The sequence below is a fragment of the Entelurus aequoreus genome, linkage group LG06 (genome assembly GCF_033978785.1).
Source record: "Entelurus aequoreus isolate RoL-2023_Sb linkage group LG06, RoL_Eaeq_v1.1, whole genome shotgun sequence".
NCBI classification, from domain to species: domain Eukaryota; kingdom Metazoa; phylum Chordata; class Actinopteri; order Syngnathiformes; family Syngnathidae; genus Entelurus; species Entelurus aequoreus.
The window spans coordinates 74,725,995-74,749,191 of record NC_084736.1 but is presented as its reverse complement, the minus strand read 5'-3'; the positions used below and the strand labels follow the sequence as shown (position 1 = coordinate 74,749,191).

The window sequence follows — 23,197 nt, the reverse complement described above, 5'->3', positions numbered from 1 at the left end:
TAATGATTTATTTCAATTTTTTTTGTTATCAATTATGTGTCTATCATGATATATATTATCGTTTTATGGCCCAGCCCTATGGGGATTTTTTAATTGATTTCGATTTGATGTCTTTTGCGATATATACTGATATCGTTTTATGGCCCAGCCCTACGACATTTTTCCTTTTGTTTTTTTTACATAAGTTATGTGTCTATCATGATATATATGTTGATATCGTTTTACGGCCCAGCCCTATGGGGATTTTTTTAGAATTACAATTTTTTTTTAATGATATCGATTTTGTCTTTTGCGATAAATATTGATATCGTTTTATCGCCCAGCCCTATCGGCCTTTTTCCGATAACACCTTTATGTTAAAATACAGAACAGATGTTTACCTTATCCCAATAAACATCTGTTCAGTATTTTAACATAAAAGTGTTTGATTGTGAGGCATTAAAAGCCACAAAATGCAACGGGTCCATCCGACCCACAAACGCTGGCTGAGTAACAACAATATGAACGTTGCACGGAAAAATTATCCGCCAGTTTCTGCATCCCACAGGGGATTCTTCTTTTGTGTTTCTGCACCTGTGGTTCCCACACAAGGTTGCAACATTGTTTGTCAACACTGTCTGCTCTCATTTTCTCGCACAATTGACCCTCTGATGTTCTGTGTACCTACACTCTGTCCTCCTCCTGTCTAGGCCTGCCGTGTGTGTGTGTGTGTGTGTGTGTGTGTGTGTGTGTGTGTGTGTGTGTGTGTGCGTGTGCATGTGTGTGTGTGTGTGTGTGTGTGTGTGTGTGTGGTACACAGAACATCAATTTCCACACTTCTATTAACCCCGGGTCCAGTGGACCCGGACATCTTATATGTAATATAAATGTGTAGGGGGGGTGTGTGGTGATTAAATATGTATTCTGATATACAGGGTATGTTCTTCACAGAAAATGAGCCAAAGTCAGCAAGTCTCAGTTTGAAAAATGTATTAATTGTATCATTTTTCTTTTAATAAAAAATGAAAACGGGTCCCACAGACCCGAACACCACACAATGTGTGCCGCCTTAACCACTCATCACGCTTTTATTGACTTCTGTCTGCAGAAAGTCAGTCTTCTCCTTAAATGAACTGGGGCAGATGAACGGTACCGCAGGTGGAGGCGGCGGTCTGGCTGCAGATGAAGAGATGCCAGTACAACATGAACTCGGAGAGGAGCTGGCCTTCACTGGACGGTGGGTTCCCCCAACAATACTTTTAGCCATCCATCCATCAGTTTTCTACCGCTTATCAATTTCAGGGTAGTGTTGCGTCGACCAGCTCTTCCTCCCAGGGAATCTAAGTTACTGGTCAATCCCAAGTTCTTTCGATGACATACAGTATATGCTGAGTAAGAAGGACCATCAAGACAGAATTGGAATATTTTCAAGTTTTACCAAAGCTTTAGAAGATCGGCTTAACCAATACATTCATATCAGCTACTCTAGTTAATCTGACATTCAAACGGAAAAGCCAACTCATTGCACACAAAGAAAGCCCCCCCCCCCTATCCCCCTCGCAACACTGATAAGGAAGATTTGGGGGTTTGGTTTCACATTCCTGATGGTTTAAGACACTAAACAGACAATCTGAAGACAAAGAGAGACTGGTAGAATATACAAAGGAAAAGTACTAGATGCTCCAAACATGGCTATGAATAGAGAAATAACTCTTAAACATATATGCATCCTCCACAGTAGCGGGGGGATTGGAGCCTATCCCAACTGCACTCGGGCGTATGGGAAGAAAATATTTGATTGTTCATTAATTGTTTCTTTTTTGCCAGGGGAGTGACATTTATGAGTAAAAGTGCTAACCCCCAAATGAAACATACTAAAATGGTTTTCTGGTAATGATCTGGCTGGCTAACATAGCTTTGCTTCCAAGTCAGCAAAAACTTGATTAACATTTTAGCCATGCCTGGGGAAGCAAAATAAAAAGATCCAACCTCTGATTGGTTTTATAAGATGTCAGGTTCAAACACTGATGACATCTATTAAATAAGACAAGAAGCAAAGAATCAAACAGAGACAGAATAAAATTTGGACTCAATTTTGAGGAGAGACGCGACAACTGTACTCTCTGCGCAGTCTTGCACCACGCTCTGATGAAAAAGGTTTACGTCTACTCCTTTATTTGGACACTCCCTGTTTACACAACAACATCTGCTTCCAAAGGAATGGGGGGTATGTAAACAGCTCTTGTTTTTGGTCACATTGAAAACAAAAGAAAAAGATGCCTCGGGCTTGGGTTAGTCCTGGATTCAGCTTGGGCAGGTCTTCGATGACAATAGATAACCCCTCCCGTCTCATCCCATCGTACACAATGGAATTTTCCAAGCCTTTGCTTGGTGCAACAAAGACAGCCTCTTGTCTGTTCATTGGGAACTCAGAACGGAAAGTTTTTTTGATAATTTAAATACAATTTTTCTGACATCAGCAGTTACCAAAAAACTGCATCTCATGTTAATAATACAATAAATCCAAAAAGTCAATGCAACGCTGGAAAGACAGAAATGTTGTGACATTGCAGAAGCGTGTTTGAGCTTGAGTCTGTGTTTATTTGGAACATGCATGCATACAACATGATACATCACACATGCATGCATACAACATGATACATCACACATGAATGCTTACAACATGATACATCACACATGCATGCATACAACATGATACATCACACATGCATGCATACAACATGATACATCACACATGAATGCTTACAACATGATACATCACACATGCATGCATACAACATGATACATCACACATGCATGCATACAACATGATACATCACACATGAATGCTTACAACATGATACATCACACATGCATGCATACAACATGATACATCACACATGCATGCATACAACATGATACATCACACATGCATGTATCCAACATGATACATCACACATGCTTGCATACAACATGATTCATCACACATGCATGCATACAACATGATACATCACATGCATGCATACAACATGATACATCATGCATGCATACAACATGATACATCACACATGCATGCACACGACATAATACATCACACATGCATGCAAACAACATGATACATCATGCATGCATACAACATGATACATCACACATGCATGCTTACGACATGATACATCACACATGCATGCATACAACATGATACGTCACACATGCATGCATACAACATGATACATCACACATGCATGCATACAACATGATACATCACATGCATGCATACAACATGATACATCACACATGCATGCATACAACATGAAACATCACACATGCATGCATACAACATGATACATCACACATGCTTGCATACAACATGATTCATCACACATGCATGCATACAACATGATACATCACACATGCATGCATACAACATGAAACATCACACATGCATGCATACAACATGATACATCACACATGCATGCATACAACATGATACATCACACATGCATGCATACAACATGATACATCACACATGCATGCATACAACATGATAAATTACACATGCATGCATACAACATGATACATCACACATGCATGCATACAACATGAAACATCACACATGCATGCATACAACATGATACATCACACATGCATGCATACAACATGATAAATTACACATGCATGCATTTCTCTATTCAACATGTTCGAAAAGGGGTAGGAAGAACCAGAGCTTATTTCATCCTATCCCTTTTCCTTTACAAAGCAGTTGCAAAAACTTTTGTTCACTTGTATTCATGATATACTCCATAACTAATAACATTAAAAAATAAATAATAATTAGTGAAGTAAGTTATATTTTATAAATCATGCCTCTCACCTGGATAGTAGAAGGATGAGGACGTATTCCGACAAGTTCGTACACTTTAACAGCCAAATTAGAACGACAGAAAAAGACGCTCGATTCCACCTCCCTTTTCTTCTTCAGGATTATGAGTCATTCTTCATCTAAATTGGAATATATCAACGCACTAATTGATTTACAAATAATTTCGCTGGGAGACGTTTATTTAAGATACAAATGTTTTGAGTTAAGAGCTTCGTTACAGAACCAAATAATCTCATAAATCGAGGTACTACTGTAAAATGAAATGTATATTGTATATATTGCAAAATATTTCAACAGTAATATCGCCTTGCAGAGTGAAAAGCTTTTCCAAGATGCTATCCAGTTTGCAATTTAGTACCTACAATGCAAAAAGTCAGTGTTCAAAAACAAGAAAAAAATCAAATAAAATTAGGGGTATTTTACTTGAACTAAGCAAAATTATCTGCCAATAGAACAAGAAAATTTGCCTTGTCAAGACTTTCCAAAACAAGTAAAATTAGCTAACCTCAATGAACCCCAAAATACCTTAAAATAAGTATTTTCTCACTAATAACAACTGTACTACCATATGAGTACGTATTTTCTATTGTTTCATTGAAAATAAAACAGCAAAGTCCATTTGGCTGTCATCTGTTTTAATTATGAGACACAATTGTGTCAAAATCATGATTTCTTTTTTCATGCTTGAAATAAGAAATGATTACTTTAAAAAAGTAGTTTTATACTTGTGAGTGTTGATGACACAGCTTTGCAACAGTTGATATTCTAGTTTCAAGCATGTTTTACTCAATATAGCTCATCAAATCTCAGCAACAAGCTGTAATATCTTATTGAGATCATTTAGGACCAAAACCCTTAAAACAAGTAAAAAGACTCTAACATAAAATCTGCTTAGTGAGAAGAATTATCTTATCAGACAGAAAATAAGCAAATATCACCCTTATTTGAGATATTTCATCTTACTTAGATTTCAGTTTTTGCAGTGTAGGTACATTCCAATGTCTGTCTACTCTGATTGTCCGTTCCTGGTCCTCAAATTGATCATAATATCGCCTTGCAGAGTGAAAAGCTTTTCCAAGCTGTTATCCAGTTTGCAATTTAGTCTAGAAACGGCCAAAGTCTGAGTACCTACAGCCCTGCCATCCCATCCATCATCTTCCCTCGTCTTCCTAACACGTCGATGCACCAGGACAACGCTCAATCCAATCAGCAGATGCTTTGTTATCATAGTTCCAAATAAGTAGAGTAGACCTTTGATGTCCTCAACCGAAAGACCCTCCACTTCATCATGTATCCAGCAGGAACTTGGACCTCTCATTACATTATGCATGTGTAACAAATGATGTGACTGTTGGGGAAAATGAAAATATGGTAATAATAATATGCCAATAGTACTAAACATTTACAGTACATATCTAAACCACTGTTCGTTTTCCATGCTTTAGCTTCTGTGGGGGATTGTACCTGGACTTAAAGCGTAAATTGCCATGGATACCTAGTGATTTCTACGAGGGTTTCCACCTTCAGTCCATCTCTGCTGTGCTCTTCATCTACTTGGGATGCATCACTAATGCCATCACCTTTGGTGGTCTGCTGGGAGACGCCACAGACAACTACCAGGTTGAACGCTCTGCATGCTTATGCTTATTTGGTTCACCGGATGAAAGGAAATACAATTGTCTAACACCTCATACTCATACCCTTGGGGAGTTTAGCTGATTGTGTATTAGTTGAATTGGGCTCTTACCTGAATAGGACTCATTGCACTGCAAAAAGTCAGTGTTCAAAAACAAGAAAAAAATTAAATGAAATTAGGGTTATTTTATTTGAACTAAGCAAAATTATCTGCCAATAGAACAAAAAAATTCGGGTTGTCAAGACTTTCCAAAACAAGTAAAATTAGCTAACCTCAATGAACCCCAAAAATACCTTAAAATAAGTATATTCTCACTAATAACAAGTGCACTTTTTTTGGTAGAAAAAAAAATGAAACATATGTTGAAAAATATTCTTAAAGGCCTACTGAAACCTACTACTACCGACCACGCAGTCTGATAGTTTATATATCAATGATGAAATCTTAACATTGCAACACATGCCAATACGGCCGGGTTAACTTATAAAGTGCAATTTTAAAATTCCCGCCACACTTCCGGTTGAAAGACTCCTTTGGATATGATTTATGCGCGTGACGTCACAAAATCAACGGAAGTGGTTGGACCCCATCGGACCCGATAGAAAAACCTCTTGTTTTCTTCGACAAAATTCCACAGTATTCTGGACATCTGTGTTGGTGAATCTTTTGCAATTTGTTTAATGAACAATGGAGGCTGCAAAGAAGAACGTTGTAGGTGGGATCGATCGGTGTATTAGCGGCTAAGTACAATACTTACAGCAACACAAGGACTACTTACCCTGATAGCAGACGCCTAGCCGATGCTTGCCGCCAAACCCACGGATGAAGTCCTTCGTCATGCCGTCGATCGCTGGAACGCAGGTGAGCACGGCTGTTGATGGGAAGATGAGGGCTGGCTGGCGTAGGTGGGGCGCTAATGTTTTTATCATAGTTCTGTGAGGTCCGGTTGCTAAGTTGCTGAATTAGCCTTAGTGTCGTTAGCAACAGCATTGTTAAGCCTTACCAGGCTGAGAATTTTTAACCGTGTAGTTACATGTACATGGTTTAATAGTATTGTTGGTCTTCTGTCTATCCTTCCAGTCAGGGGTTTATTTATTTTGTTTCTATCTTCATTTGAGAACGATGCTATCACGTTAGCTCAGTAGCTAAGTGTGTCACCAATGTATTGTCTTGGAGATAAAAGTCACTTTAAATGTCCATTTCGCGTGCTCGACTCTCATTTTCAAGAGGATATAGTATCCGAGGTGGTTTAAAATACAAATCCGTGATCCACAATAGAAAAAGGAGAGAGTGTGGAATCCAATGAGCCAGCTTGTACCTAAGTTACGGTCAGAGCGAAAAAAGATACGTCCATCACTGCCTCTCAAGTCCTTCACTGTAACGTTCCTCATCTACGAATCTTTCATCCTCGCTCAAATTAATGGGGTAATCGTCACTTTCTCGGTCTGAATCTCTCTCGCTCCATTGTAAACAACGGGGAATTGTGAGGAATATTACCTCCTGTGACGTCACGCTACTTCCGGTACAGGCAAGGCTTTTTTTTATCAGCGAGCAAAAGTTGCGAACTTTATCGTCGATTTTCTCTACTAAATCCTTTCAGCAAAAATATGGCAATATCGCGAAATGATCAAGTATGACACATAGAATGGATCTGCTATTCCCGTTTAAATTAAAAAAAATCATTTCAGTAGGCCTTTAAATTAATGAAATGCTAGTGTCATTATCTTGACATAATGATATGCGCTCTGCATCATGATTTTTTTTTTCATGCTTGAAGTAAGAAATGATTACTTTAAAAAAGTAGCTTTATACTTGTGAGTGTTGATGACACAGCTTTGCAACAGTTGATATTCTAGTTTCAAGCATGTTTTACTCAATATAGGTCATCAAATCTCAGCAACAAGCTGTAATATCTTACTGAGATCCTTTAGGACCAAAACCCTTAAAACAAGTAAAACACTCTAACATAAAATCTGCTTACTGAGAAGAATTATCTTATCAGACAGAAAATAAGCAAATATCACCCTTATTTGAGATATTTCATTTTACTTAGATTTCAGTTTTTGCGGTGTGGGGAGCAAACAATACAAAAAGTCAGTGTTCAAAAACAAGGAAAAAAAATACAAAAATGAGGGGTATTTTACTTGAACTAAGCAAAATGATCTGCCAATAGAACAAGAAAATTCGGCTTGTCAACACTTGCCAAAACAAGTAAAATTAGCTAACCTCAATGAACCCAAAAATACCTTAAAATAAGTATATTCTCACTAATAACAAGTGCACTTTTCTTGGTAAAAAAAAAAAGACCTTTTTGCTCAATATGTTGAAAAATATTTTTAAATTAAGTAAATGCTAGTGCCATTATCTTGACATAATGATATGCGCTCGGAATTTACATTTCTTGAAACCAGCAAACTTATACTAAAAACTAATTTATTGTTCTAATGGAAAGGCAACAAGGCAACATCTTGTTACTCTCGGGGTCTCCTAGCCGCTCAGGCAAATCATATGGTCTAAAGATGCATTTTTCCATCGACAACATGACATCATCGCGCCAAGTGCATGCTCTTTCAGTCAATTAGTGTGCATATATACAGCCTGGCCCCCGGCCAAAAAAATGTTTATTGTAATTTTGAAGAATTCATCTGAATGTGCATGAACTATTTCTGTTCAAAATTGTTTGAAATGTCAAATGTTTAAATATTAACTGTCAGTTTACTGTACTGTGCCAACTGTACTACTATATGAGTACGTATTTTCTATTATTTTATTGAAAATAAAACAGCAAAGTCCATTTGGCTGTCATCTGTTTTAATTATGAGACACATTTGTGTCAAAATCATGATTTTTTTTTTCATGCTTGAAGTAAGAAATGATTACTTTAAAAAAGTAGTTTTATACTTGTGAATAGAGATGTCCGATAATATCGGTCTGCCGATATTATCGGCCGATAAATGCGTTAAAATGTAATATCGGAAATTATCGGTATCGTTTTTTTTATTATCGGTATCGGGTTTTTTTTTGTTTGTTTGTTTTTTTTATTAAATCCACATAAAAAACACAAGATACACTTACAATTAGCGCACCAACCCAAAAAACCTCCCTCCCCCATTCACACTCATTCACACAAAAGGGTTGTTTCTTTCTGTTATTAATATTCTGGTTCCTACATTATATATCAATATATATCAATACAGTCTGCAAGGGATACAGTCCGTAAGCACACATGATTGTGCGTGCTGCTGGTCCACTAATAGTACTAACCTTTAACAGTTAATTTTACAAATTTTCATTAATTACTAGTTTCTATGTAACTGTTTTCATATTGTTTTACTTTCTTTTTTATTCAAGAAAATGTTTTTAATTTATTTATCTTATTTTATTTGATTAATTTTTTTAAAAAGGACCTTATCTTCACCATACCTGGTTGTCCAAATTAGGCATAATAATGTGTTAATTCCACGACTGTATATATCGGTTGATATCGGTATCGGTTGATATCGGTATCGGTAATTAAAGAGTTGGACAATATCGGCATATCGGATATCGGCAAAAAGCCATTATCGGACATCCCTACTTGTGAGTGTTGCTGACACAGCTTTGCAACAGTTGATATTCTAGTTTCAAGCATGTTTTACTCAATATAGGTCATCAAATCTCAGCAACAAGCTGTAATATCTTACTGAGATCATTTAGGACCAAAACCCTTAAAACAAGTAAAACAGTAACATAAAATCTGCTTAGTGAGAAGAATTATCTTATCAGACAGAAAATAAGCAAATATCACCCTTATTTGAGATATTTAATCTTACTTAGATTTCAGTTTTTGCAGTGTGGGGAGCAAACAATACAAAAAATGTGAGGAAATGTAATATAATCGAGAGCATTCAACAAATGTAGAACATTATACATATACTGTGCCTGTATTGAGAAATATTCGGACATGAATCTCTTTGTCATACTTTAAAAAAATACTTCTGCCAACTTTCCAACAAAAAACATTCAACAAAATTCACTATTATTTCCTCTCATTTTGGTTTCTCGGTGCCTCATTTCGTGTTTCCTGTTTACTCGCTTTAAAGTATACACACAGAGTCATGTCATCAGCATGTACTTCTTACCTCCGCAGGGTGTCATGGAAAGTTTCCTGGGGACAGCTCTGGCCGGCTCTGTATTCTGCCTCTTTGCGGGTCAGCCCCTCATCATCCTCAGCTCCACTGGACCCATCCTCATATTTGAAAAACTCCTGTTTGAATTCAGCAAGTAAGCCTGTTCAACTCTTACTAGCCCAGCTGTCAGGTTCAAACACTGATGACATCTATTAAAACAGACGAGAAGCAAGGAATCATGCAGAGACAGAGTTACATTTTGCTCAATTTAGGAGACACGTTATTTGGCCTGTATTCTAGTTACAGATCCAAACTACGTTCTAAAAGTCCAGCCCGCGTGCTTCCTCTATTTATTTGGGAGGTCCCTGGTTACATCACTGAAGCTGTCGCTGAGAGAAGGGGGTAATCTCGACAACTCCAGTTAGACACAATATATGATTATACAAAAATGCAAATGTGTTGATGCTGGTGATATCGCCTTGTCTCTGCTCTGTCTGCGTCACGGCGGTGTTCGGCCTTGGCAGTCAGCAGGCCGTTCCTGGACACAACACTGATACCAGATTGGCTTGCAATCTTTTGGATTGCCAGCTTTGCACGGACAAAGACAAATACCACTTCCGCACAATTGACAATAATTATAGCAACAGCCTTTAAAGGCCTACTGAAAGCCACTACTACCGACCACGCAGTCTGATAGTTTATATATCAATGATGAAATCTTAACATTGCAACACATGCCAATACGGCCGGGTTAACTTATAAAGTGCAATTTTCAGTTGAAAACGTTTTTTTATGCTGACGTATGCGCGTGACGTCAAGGGTTGGTACGGAAGTATACGGACCCTTTGAATCCTATACAAAAAATTCTGTTTTCATCTCAAAATTCCACAGTATTCTGGACATCTGTGTTGGTGAATCTTTTGCAATTTGTTTAATGAACAATGGAGACTGCAAATAAGAAAGTTGTAGGTGGGATCGGTGTATTAGTGGAGGACTACAGCAACACAACCAGGAGCACTTTGAGGATAGCAGACGCGCTAGCCGAACGACCTTACCTTGACTTCCTCCGTCTCCGGGCCGCCAACCGCATCGGTGATCGGGTGAAGTCCTTCGTCGTACCGTCGATCGCTGGAACACAGGTGAGCACGGGTCGTGATGAGCAGATGAGAGCTGGCGTAGGTGCAGAGCTAATGTTTTTAGCACAGCTCTGTCGAGGTTCCGTACCTAAGTTAGCTTCAATGGCGTCGTTAGCAACAGCATTGCTAAGCTTCGCCAAGCTGGAAAGCATTAACCGTTTATTTACATGTCCAGAGTTTGGTAGTATTGTTGATCTTCTGTCTATCCTTCCAGTCAGGGACTTATTTGTTTTGTTTCTATATGCAGTAAAGCCCGATGCTATCACGTTAGCTCAGTAGCTAAAGAGCTTCACTGATGTATTGTCATGGAGATAAAAGTCACTGTGAATGTCCATTTCGCGTTCTCGACTCTCATTTTCAAGAGGATATAGTATCCGAGGTGGTTTAAAATACAAATCCGTGATCCACAATAGAAAAAGGAGAAAGTGTGGAATCCAATGAGCCAGCTTGTACCTAAATTACGGACAGAGTGAAAAAAGATATGTCTTGCACTGCATTCTAGTTCTTCACTCTAACGTTCCTCATCCACGAATCTTTCATCCTCGCTCAAATTAATGGGGTAATCGTCGCTTTCTCGGTCCGAATCTCTCTCGCTCCATTGTAAACGATGGGGAATTGTGAGAAGTCCTTCCTCCGGTGACGTCACGCTACTTCCGGTACAGGCAAGGCTCTTTTTTATCAGCGACCAAAAGTTGCGAACTTTATCGTCAATGTTCTCTACTAAATCCTTTCAGCAAAAATATGGCAATATCGCGAAATGATCAAGTATGACACATAGAATGGATCTGCTATCCCCGTTTAAATAAAAAAAAATTAATTTCAGTAGGCCTTTAAGCATAAAAGTTGTGTGATATTATATACATAATTATTCTAACAACAATTGAACAAATTAGTTACCACCGTAACTGCATATTTTTTTGCCGTTTTAGCCAATAATTAAAGATTATTTAAAAGAAAAAAAGCAATGTATTTTTTGAAAGATTGTATCTTCACAATACAATATAATTCAACTTTAATTGAATTGTTGATTATTGAAGTTTTTAAGATATGTTGTTTTGGTTGAGATAATTGATAGATTAGTCCTTAAAGGACATTCTATGGATGAAACACTTGAACTGTCAAAGCTTGAAAGCGTTCATCCATTCATTCAGCACGCTTCCCTGATTTCTCCTTCTTAAAGGAATAACAACATTGATTACATGGAGCTGCGTCTGTGGATCGGCATCCACTCATGCTTGCAGTGTTTCATCCTGGTGGCATGCGACGCCAGTTACATCATCAAGTACATGACACGTTTCACCGAAGAGGGCTTCTCCAGCCTGATTTCCTTCATCTTCATCTCTGATGCCATTAAGAAGATGGTGGGCTCCTTCAAATACTATCCCATCAACACCAACTTCAAGCCCGACTACGTCACCGCCTACAAGTGCGAGTGCCTGGCGCCAGACCCGAGTGAGTTCATCCCTTGTCTCAGCAGGATGGTAACGTTGGTACAAATGTCGCTGCAAGATTGCTTCAGACAGTTTATTTTTCTTCCTTCTTTCAAATATTGATTAGGGGCGTCCAGATCCGATATTGAATTTGGATAACTGCAAAAATCAATTATCGGATCTCCGATACAAGCTTTAGAATCCCCCGTGACCCCGAGAGGGACAAACGGTAGAAAATGGATGGATGGGTTTGTTTTTTTCTTTCTTTTAATAAAGTCATTTGCAAAAGGTAAATGGTATAATTCCCGGAAGTAAAAACCAGTGGTGGTCGACAGTGTTGGGTTAGTTACTGAAAACCAGTAACTAGTTACAGTTACTAGTTACTTTATTTCAAAAGTAACTCAGTTACTAACTCAGCTACTTACACCAAAAAGTAATGCGTTACTGTGAAAAGTAACTATTTAGTTACTTATATATTTTATTTTATTTTTCATTTTTTTAAGGCCCCTTTTAATGCCCTTTTAGCCTTCATTTCAGTACTGTTATTGCACTGGAGAGAATAATACAATCTGTTGATCAACTTGACATGCATTTGCATCTCTGAACTCTGCTAAGCAATGTGGTCTACATACAACACACAAAGACAAAAATATGTTTCAAAGGGCCATTTTGTTTCAGGCCAGAACAAATGGACAAAACTATTTTAAATAGCTGCAACATAACATACATAAGGAACAAACATCATAATAACAACATAGCTGTAAACCAAGGAAGGCACACACTACATACACAAAGCCTAACCAGGCGTTTTTTTCCCTCAAGGAATTCTGAAATAAAATCATGTCTGAAGCCCAGAACACTCTACACATTTCCCCAGTTTTAGTTTAGAGATAAGGAAAGATTGGCCTGGCCCACTAGCATCCCTCTTTATGTTTGTGAACTTTATAGTCTATACATTTAGAGTGATGTGATAATCAAACACTCTAGAAGTCTAGAATGAAAGAGTATATAAGAGAATTGACAGAGTGTGTGTACCTTCAGTGCTGCAATGGCTCTATCAATGTTGTCCTGGCTAGCAGTGCCTCGTTAAAATCCAGCCGCTGTTGCTTAGGAGGTGAAGTGTGTCTCTCTTTACTAGCTTCGTCGAAGCATGTTGCTTTTGTAGCTGTTTCAGCAGATTTGAATTGCTAGGATAGGATCTTTGATCCTAGACACAACTTACATTTAATTAAAATGTTATTTTCTTTGTGGTCGACAAAAGAAAAGTAGTGAGAATATCTCCATGTTAAGAAACTCGGCTTCGGGCTTCGCCATGACGTCTTGTTAGTAAACACAGACACGCCCCCTCCCAAACACACACATACACACACACAGACCGCGCCTCTTCTCCATCGCCTCTTCTGCAGCGCTCCAATAAAACACACTCAGATCTTCTCAGTTTCTAGCCGATACTACATAAAAAATAACGTAAAATAACGCAGTAACGCGTCATGTAGTAACGGTAACTGAGTTACTGAATATAAAAAATAACGCGTTAGATTACTTTTTACCGCCGAAAGTAACGGCGTTACAGTAACGCGTTACAAAGTACCAACACTGGTGGTCGATGAAGCTAAGATGGTTGTTGTACAGCAAGCAGCGCACAAACTATCTTAGTATAAAATAGGCTTAAATCTTCCTGCAAAAAGAAAACTATCAAACTATGCAATGGAATCGATCCCTATACTTTATCAAAAAAAGATTTGTCGAATGATATCCAGGATTACGTCCCAGAAATATCGAACGATTGTACTCCAAGTCCGAGTCCATGGTTCTCGCCCGGAAAAGGGTGGAGTGCCATCTCCGGGTTGGGGAGGAGACCCTGCCCCTAGTGGAGGAGTTGAAGTACCTCTGAGTCTTGTTCACGAGTGAGGGAAGAGTGGATCGTGAGATCGACAGGCGGATCGGTGCAGCGTCTTCAGTAATGCGGACGCTGTATCGATCCGTTGTGGTGAAGAAGGAGCTGAGCCGGAAGGCAAAGCTCTCAATTTACTGGTTGATCTACGTTCCCATCCTCACCTATGGTCATGAGCTTTGGGTTATGACCGAAAGGACAAGATCACGGGTACAAGGGGCCGAAATGAGTTTCCTCCGCCGGGTGGCGGGGCTCTCCCTTAGAGATAGGGTGAGAAGCTCTGCTATCCGGGGCGAGCTCAAAGTAAAGCCGCTGCTCCTCCGCATCGAGAAGAGCCAGATGAGGTGGTTCAGGCATCTGGTCAGGATGTCACCCGAACGCGGGAGGTGTTTCGGGCACGTCCGACCGGTAGGAGGCCACGGGGAAGACCCAGGACACGTTGGGTAGACTTTGTCTCCCGGCTGGCCTGGGAACACCTCGGGATCCCCCGGGAAGAGCTGGACGATGTGGCTGGGGAGAGGAAAGTCTGGGCTTCCCTGCTTAGGCGGCTGCCCCCGCGACCCGACCTCGGATAAGCGGAAGAAGATGGATGGATGGATGGATGGATGGATGTGCTCCAGATGCTATTTTACATGACAAAACAGAAAAAGAGCTGGACATTTGACAGGCGTTTGGAACAATGGGCCCGGTTGCGTAATTGGCCACAGAAAGACGGACTCAGCCCAGGGCAAGTAGGGGCGGGACAAAAGAGTTCATTTTTGTGCCCTGATTGGGCGGTCAAAAGATGGAGTTGATGTCACAAACGTGGCAAATTCCTTTGGAGGAAGGACGAAGGAAGGCAAGATTGTTTCATAAATGACTTTGCCATGCCTCCACGCTTTGGTTTCTAATTTCCGGGACTTTTGCATGACCTCAATTACACAACAGCAGGTACCCAATAGGTAAGAAAAGTTGTTTTTTTCCAATTAGACATATGTTCCAAGTTTGTGAAACATTCGGATAGGATATAGAATGAATGGAAAACATTGGGTATTTTCTTAAAACGTTGACTTCTGTAACTGATTTGTCTCTTGTTTGTTTTTGCCACGTTTGAACAATTTGGCTGCCATCACTTTTCAAGTGAGTAAGCTATTTTTTTGGTCGACATGCGTACATTCTAATATTATGTTTAGCTTTTCATATTTCACTTCCGTCTGTTTACCTCCTCATCTACTTTTTTTTTTGTCTCATTAACCCCCTCGGCCTCTACCTGTCCCCACTCACAGTGGCTGCAATGATCTTCAATGGTTTAGTTCCAGTGCCAGATAACAGCTCAAGTGTCTCTGGGGTAAGTGCTTGTTTTGGTTAAATGTTCATGCATTAGTTGATCTTAGATCAGTGGTTCTTAACCTTGTTGGAGGTACCGAACCCCACCAGTTCCATATGTGCATTCACCGAACCCTTCTTTAGTGAAAAATAAAATGTTTTGTTTTTTTCAAATTCAAGAAAAAGTCATATGTTTTTTTACTGGTGCACAAAATGAACCATAACTAAATGTTCCCATTTAGTGGTCAATTGTACGGAATATGTACTGTACTGTGTAAACTGTACTGTTTCATATAATGTATTCTCTTCCTTTGCAATCTGCTAGTAAAAGTTTCAATCGATCAATCAAACAACCTGCAAATCAGATGGAAAATTAGAGGGAACATTGTTTGGGGGTATTTATAATACGCTGATAGGGAGAAGTTTTTATTTACACGATAAGTCGGATGTGTCTTTGCCTCCGGAGCGGAGGCTCCGCCGAACCCCTGAGGCCGACTCACCGAACCGCTAGGGTTCGATCGAACCCAGGTTAAGAACCACTGTCTTAGATCAATGTTAACCAAGTTAGAATTGGATGAACAGAGAACTGTTATCAACTCGTAGTTTGATATTGACAGGGGGTTGTTTTGAAGCCCTTTTGCCTTCTTTCTGTAACGGATCCAATAGCTGCACAAATCATGACCAGCAAAGGTGAAGTGACAAGCAGAGCCCTCAGGGAAAGGTAAAGCAGACAGACAGGAAACATAAGAGAAGCAGACAAAAGGCAAAGCCAGGGACAGGGATGAAACCAAGAAGCAATCCTCAGGGCCGTACCTCCCGACACCCAGTTAACAAGGTCCTAAATTTCCTTGTCCTCTGCGTCATGCCCGCTCGACAGAATGCACAAGTTCTTCATGAAGGAGCTGGGGTGGAGAGGAAAAAGCAAGCAGACACTCCTGGACTGGCTTGACTCCGGAGACGTGAATCTGCATTGAGCAAGGCAGTTGACATAACAGGGGACCTTGATTTGAGAAAATGTCTGTTGGGATGCCATGAAGATGAAAGGGGAGAATAATTAAATGTGCCAGCTTGCTGAACCCGTCAATGACTGATCTGATATTAAATCATTGAAATGCTTAACTATTTGGCGTCAAAACCTGGCTCATAGATTATGACATTGCCCGGAACAACAGACCCAGTAGGCTTTGTGTAGGAGGATATGAGTAATAAGGTCTGCCTCGTAAAGGAGATTTATTTGAGTGAAGTCATTAATCGCCCATTTATTCCATACAGTGATGAAGAGTTTAGTTGTTTTTTCTGCTGTCAAGAAATCAGTAATATCGTCGTCCGTAGCCTCGCTCTCTCTAGAGCAGCAAGAGAGTAAAGGCGAACCATGCAGTCTATCAGCAATAAGGTCAATGATGCAGGGATTTGGTTTTTTAATTTACTGATACTCAAGTAGAACCCTGGACACATCAGGAACTGAACAGGCAAAATCTGATTCGTCAGAAGAAATTTGGAGGATGCATGACTGGCAACGAGTAGCCTCGGATTGTGTAAGTGGGCCAGTCTATGCGCGGAGTGTGGTGGTGGCGCCCAGGATATCCCAGGATGACTGATAGGCAATGTGGAGAAAAACATGGATGTATTCACTGAGGTTGTTGGACAGGATCATACAAAATAGATTGTTCTGTGTGAACCCCGCCTCAGTAAATAGCCATTAGGGTCACGGTCAGAGATGTAGTGTACTGGGTCCATTATGGACCAGATTGTATTGTAGATATGGACCCTTATGGCAGCGAACGAGGAGTAGACAATGTCAGGACTAGAAGACTATCAAGTGTACACCAAGATAAGGAAGGATGTTTAAAAACAGGCGAGTTAAACAGAAAAAGATGTCAGGTTCAAACACTGATGACATCTATTAAACAAGACAAGAAGCAAATAATTAAACAGAGACAGAATACAATTTGGCTCAATTTGAGGAGAGACGCATGGACACTGTACCCTTGCACAGTGCCTCAGCACGCTCTGCCAAAAGATTGTACGCCTCCACCCTTTATTTGGACTTTCTCTGACCACATGACAACAGCTGCTTCTAAGGGACGAGGTCGTAAACAGCCATCGCCTTTGATTACAACAGTTCAAAAGAAAAGGTCGTAAACAGTTCACAGAAAAGGTCGTAAAAGAGTTCAAAAAGAGGTTTGTAAAACTTTCAAAAAGGAGGTTCAAAAAGAGGTCGTCTGGAACTTGGGCAGATCCTACCTTCTCTCCGCTTTGTAGTCCTTGGGTTAAAACAATATCTTTCAGTTGATTACAATACATGAAAGCTACAGAAACACCTTCATGTTGCTTCCCCCCCTACATAGTGGAGTTTTACAAGCATTCTTCTTGGTAGGTTTCAAAGACAGCTTTTGGTCTTCTCGCTGGGTACTCATTTCAACACAAAGTTTTTGTGATAACTTAGATAAAATGATTCTAACAAGAACAGTCTGGACAATTCTGGATGTGGTGAAGAACATGCAGATAGGGGATAATTGAGTGAGGTGAAGCTGGTTGACAGAATGAACTGGAAGTGTCAGGTAAAGCACAGCAGTGGCAGGTGAATGGAAAAGTACAGGTCAAATCTGTGATTAAGCGTGTCAATGTCCTTGATTACCATGGATCCTGTCACCCTCGTGCTTCCTCTCTACTCTGTGAATTACAACATGACATCTCTGCTGACAAATGTGACTGAAAAAAAGACATTCTCTCTGTCTCTACATGAATGACTTCTGCCCTCAGTTGAACGTAACAGTTCTGGACTGGAGCCAGCTGAGTAAGAAGGAGTGTTTGAAGTACGGCGGCTCTTTGGTGGGAAATGCCTGCAAGTACGTCCCAGATCTGGCACTTATGTCCTTCATCCTCTTCTTTGGGACTTACTCCATGACTGTCACGCTCAAGAAGTTCAAGTTCAGCCGCTACTTTCCCACCAAGGTAAAAAGAGACTTACTACCACTTAGGGATGATGTTTGATAAGAAATTATCGCATTCGAGCCCATTATCGAATTCTCTTATCGAACCGATTCCTTATCGATTCTCTTATCGAATCCAGATAGGTTGTTGTATATGGAAAAAAACACAATATTTGGTTTAACAAAAGCTCACTTTTATTTTATAAGAAAGAAAAAAAATATATATATATTGACTGTTACCCCCCTAAAAAAAAATAATATTGACTGTTGTTACCCAAAGTATATTAAGTGGGATTTTTCAGAAAAACAAATATATACAGTAACACAAAAACAACCTGTCTCTGTGATCACTATAGGTCAGGGGTCGGCAACCCAAAATGTTGAAAGAGCCATATTGGATCAAAAATACAAAAACAAATCTGTCTGGAGCCGCAAAAAATTAAAAGCCATATTACATGTGTCATGAGATATACATTTAATTAAGAGGACTTAAAGGAAACTAAATGAGCTCAAATATAGCTACAAATGAGGCATAATGATGCAATATGTACATATCGCTAGCCTAAATAGCATGTTAGCATCGATTAGCTTGCAGTCATGCAGTGACCAAATATGTCTGATTAGCACTCCACACAAGTCAATAACATCAACAAAACTCACCTTTGTGCACTCATGCACAACGTTAAAAGTGTGGTGGACAAAATGAGACAGAAGAAGAAGTGGCATAAAACACGTCCTAGAAAGTCGGAGAAAGTTATACATGTAAACACACTATACGGTGAGTTCAAGGACCGCCAATATAAGTAGGACAAAACGGCGCTTGCCAAATACTCGAATCAGTGAAGCATGTTTAATATAAACAGTGTGCTTTACAACAATTAGGGAGGTGTGTGTCATGTTTGTCCTCCTACAGAAACCATACTAAAACAAAAAATTTTATTTTTTTCCCCCCTCATTTTTCCATTCTTCGTACAGTTTTGAAAAATCTCCAGAGAGCCACTAGGGCGGCGCTAAAGACTAGAGCCGCTGGTTGCCGACCCCCGCTATAGGTGAATAGCCATGCCTTGAGGCGTTTTTTCCGGTCCATTATTTTTGCTGCTTGTGTGACATCACATTTCCTGTGATGTCCCACAGGGCATTTCTTGTGGGACGGGATTCATTCCCAGGGATTCGAATAAAGAACCAACTCTTTTTCTTTACTATAGTGGCCTCGGTAACGGGATTCGAGTCCATGGAATCGGTTCTTTTCTTATCGAACGGTTCTTTTCTTATCGAACAACCGGGAGAACCGGTTTCGAACATCATCCCTACTACCACTGTAACTGTCTGTTTTATATGCTTCTCCAACTGTCCAGCTGGAGGAAAGTCATGCTTACTAGTAACTGGCATATTGCCCTATTTTAACCCAGCAGCTAGAGTAGCTACTAGATGCAAATAACACAACATGGGATAAAATGTACCTTTTTCTGAGTACCATTTCGTGTAATTGAGGTCCCAAAACCAAGAATTGCACACAAGGCTCCATTCACTGTTGCACTGGTATTTATGTATACATTTGCAACTAGGGATGTCCGATAATATCGGACTGCCGATATTATCGACCGATAAATGCTTTAAAATGTAATATCGGAAATGATCGGTATCGGTTTCAAAAAGTTAAATTTATGACTTTTTAAAATGCTGTTGTGTACACGGACGTAGGGAGAAGTTCAGAGCGCCAATAAACCTTAAAGCAGGGGTGTCCAAAGTGCGGCCCGCAGCTAATTGTTTACCGGCCCGCCACACATTCTGGAAATACTATTGTAAAAATAAAAAAGAACATTAAAAAAAAGTGGAATGAGGTGAAATCTAACGAGAAAAAGTTGCAACGTTGACACAAAAGCTGCCATGCAGGCTGTTTTTTTCTTTTCTTTTGTCTTTCTTCATTTTTCTTTTTTTGCCATTGCTCAAAATATAATAATTATGACAAAAAAATCCATGTTATAATGAATATTCAGGGCTCCAATTACTTCAAATATTTCACTTTAAAATGTTTTATGTGGTAAATATTGCGTATATTGTGTAGTAGCCATATAAAAACATCAACGTTTTCTTTGACAAAAGCGCATAAAACAAACAAAATAATAGTTCCAGCATAAAATGGAGAGATATATCTGAAGTTGATCTCGTAACTTAAGTGTTGAAAGTAAAAGAAAAACCTAATAAAAATGTATCACTTTATGAGTGGGGCACCTTTTGGATCCCAAATATATTTAGTGATTTTTTATTTATCTTTTCATTGTGATTACTCAAAAATATGAAAGAATTAAAAGTCAATGGTGTCCTGCATTATTGATCTTTTAGGGCTCTAATTACTAAATACTGCATATTTCAGTTTTACTATAAAAAAAACTAAGTTGTTTTTGACAGAAAAGCCATAAAACATTTTTTTTAATTTGTATTACTTTATATCAACTTGAAGTTGATATAGAGATTTACTGTAAGTGTTAAATAATTTAAAAAAAATAATGATCTGACTTATTTTTAACATTTTAATGACTGAGACCCTTTATGGTCCCCGGGACCCCTAAAGGTAAAATAAATAAAAAATGCATATATGTTGTTATGGTTTGAAAATGAAAAATATCAAAATGGCCCCCACATGCTTTAATTTTTCCGTGTGTGGAAAAAGTTTGGACGCCCCCACCTTAAAGGCACTGCCTTTGCGTGCCGGCCCAATCACATAATATCTACGGCTTTTCACTCACACAAGTGAATGCAAGGCATACTTGGTCAACAGCCATACAGGTCACACTGAGGGTGGACGTATAAACTACTTTAACACTGTTACAAATATGCGCCACACTGTGAACCCACACCAAACAAGAATGACAAACACATTTCGGGAGAACATCCGCACCGTAACACAACATAAACACAACAGAAGAAATACCCAGAACCCCTTGCAGCACTAACTCTTCCGGGATGCTACAATATACACCCCCCCCCCCCCACCTCAACCCCGCCCACCTCAACCTCCTCATGCTCTCTCAGGGAGAGCATGTCCCAAATTCCAAGCTGCTGTTTTGAGGCATGTTAAAAAAAAAAAGCACTTTGTGACTTCAATAATAAATATGGCAGTGCCATGTTGGCATTTTTTTTTCCATAACTTGAGTTGATTTATTTTGGAAAACCTTGTTACATTGTTTAATGCATCCAGCGGGGCATCACAACAAAATTAGGCATAATAATGTGTTAATTCCACGACTGTATATATCGGTATCGGTTGATATCAGAATCGGTACTTAAGAGTTGGGAAATATCGGAATATCTGCAAAAAAGCCATTATCGGACATCTCTAGTAGTGACCCCATTGATCAACTGCTTTTCCAAACTTCCAAATTGTGCAATTGTCCAGAAATGTTATGTCGATTGTTTAATCATTTATTTTTCCTTCCTGCTTCTTATTCCAGCTGAGAAAACTCATCAGCGACTTCTCCATCTTCATGTCAATCATGACGTTTGTGGGCCTTGACATGCTGATTGGCCTCAAAACCCCCAAGTTAATTGTCCCGACAGAATTCAAGGTATTTTCTGTAATTTTTGTTTAAGGTAATCCACTTGTGTCGTCTTTTGGGGCCTTTGGGAATGCTGTCAAATGCTCTTCCCTTCCCATCTCCTTTTTTTGCTCTGGCATCCTGGTACACAACGTCTGCCTACTATTGTTGGAACAACTGAGAAATAGACAGAGAAACTAACTCATTTACGTTTTTTTTTGGCCAAAATGGCATTTGTTTTAGTTTTGCGTGGTAAATACAGAGTTCTATGGCCATCTTCTATAGGTATACACATAAAATGTTATGCATTATGTCATATTATGATTTTTTTTCTACATTTAAACATTTCTTTGTGGTCTACATCAGTGTTCCCCAACCACCGGTACCGGTCCGTGGACTGATTGGTACCGGGCCGCACAAAAAATAAAAAATAAATTTTTTATTTTTTATTTTTTATTAAATCAACATAAAAAACACAATATATACATTATATATCAATATAGATCAATACAGTCTGCAGGGATACAGTCCGTAAGCACACATGATTGTCTATTATTTATTTATTTATGAAAAAAAAATGAGAAAAAAAAAAAAAATTCACCCCCCCCCCCCGGTCCGTGGGACAAATTTTCAAGCGTAGACCGGTCCGCAGCTACAAAAAGGTTGGGGACCACTGGTCTACATAACATGTAAAGGTGGTTCTTTGGTCAAAATGTTGCATAGACCGTGTTTAACAGATCATCTTCAAGCTGCTTTCTGACAGCCTTCTCAGGATGGGCGGTCTTATTTACGTGCCTCCACTTTGACTGCGTCTTCTACCAGTCATCTTTGTTGTACTTTTTTAGCGCTTTACATAGCAAGTCTACTGACAGATTAACTACTGTACTTTTTGGACTATAAACTTAACTTAAAATCCTTTTTTTTCCTCAAAACTTGACAGTGCGCCTTAGGTGCGCCTAATGCACAGAATAATTCTGGTTTTGCTCACCGGCCTCAAAGCAATTTAATTAGGTACATGGTGTGATGATAAGTGTGACCAGTAGATGGCAGTCAAACATAAGAGATACACGTGTAGACTGCACTATGATGGCAATATGTCTCAAGTAAACAACACCAACATTTTATATGTTCCATTGAAAATATAGAACATTACACACGGAGCTCAAAAATCCATCAACATTTTTTAGTACGACTTTGGCAAGCTATGGAGCCGCACCGCTTGATGTGCTTCAACATAGGAGTATTATTATGGTGTGTGTATAAGGTAAGACAGTGTTTTTCAACCTTTTTTGAGCCAAGGTAAAAAAATTTCATTAAAAAAAATACGGAGGCACACCACCAGCAGAAAAGGTTAAAAAA

General features: G+C 39.3%; 1 protein-coding gene across 5 annotated transcripts in view; it reads left to right on the top strand.

The window, feature by feature from the left end:
- The window catches only part of slc4a5a (solute carrier family 4 member 5a), a 123,474-nt gene that overhangs the window by 65,728 nt on the left and 34,549 nt on the right, over positions 1–23,197 (top strand). For 2 of the 5 annotated variants that reach the window (XM_062051515.1, XM_062051519.1), the window contains 7 exons: positions 1,088–1,216; positions 5,305–5,479; positions 9,625–9,758; positions 11,921–12,192; positions 15,330–15,391; positions 18,133–18,324; positions 21,755–21,868. In XM_062051515.1, coding sequence (XP_061907499.1) covers positions 1,088–1,216; positions 5,305–5,479; positions 9,625–9,758; positions 11,921–12,192; positions 15,330–15,391; positions 18,133–18,324; positions 21,755–21,868 — 1,078 coding nt within the window. The remainder of the gene's footprint in view (positions 1–1,087; positions 1,217–5,304; positions 5,480–9,624; positions 9,759–11,920; positions 12,193–15,329; positions 15,392–18,132; positions 18,325–21,754; positions 21,869–23,197) is intronic. The other 3 variants (XM_062051520.1, XM_062051517.1, XM_062051518.1) reach the window with 2 other exon arrangements.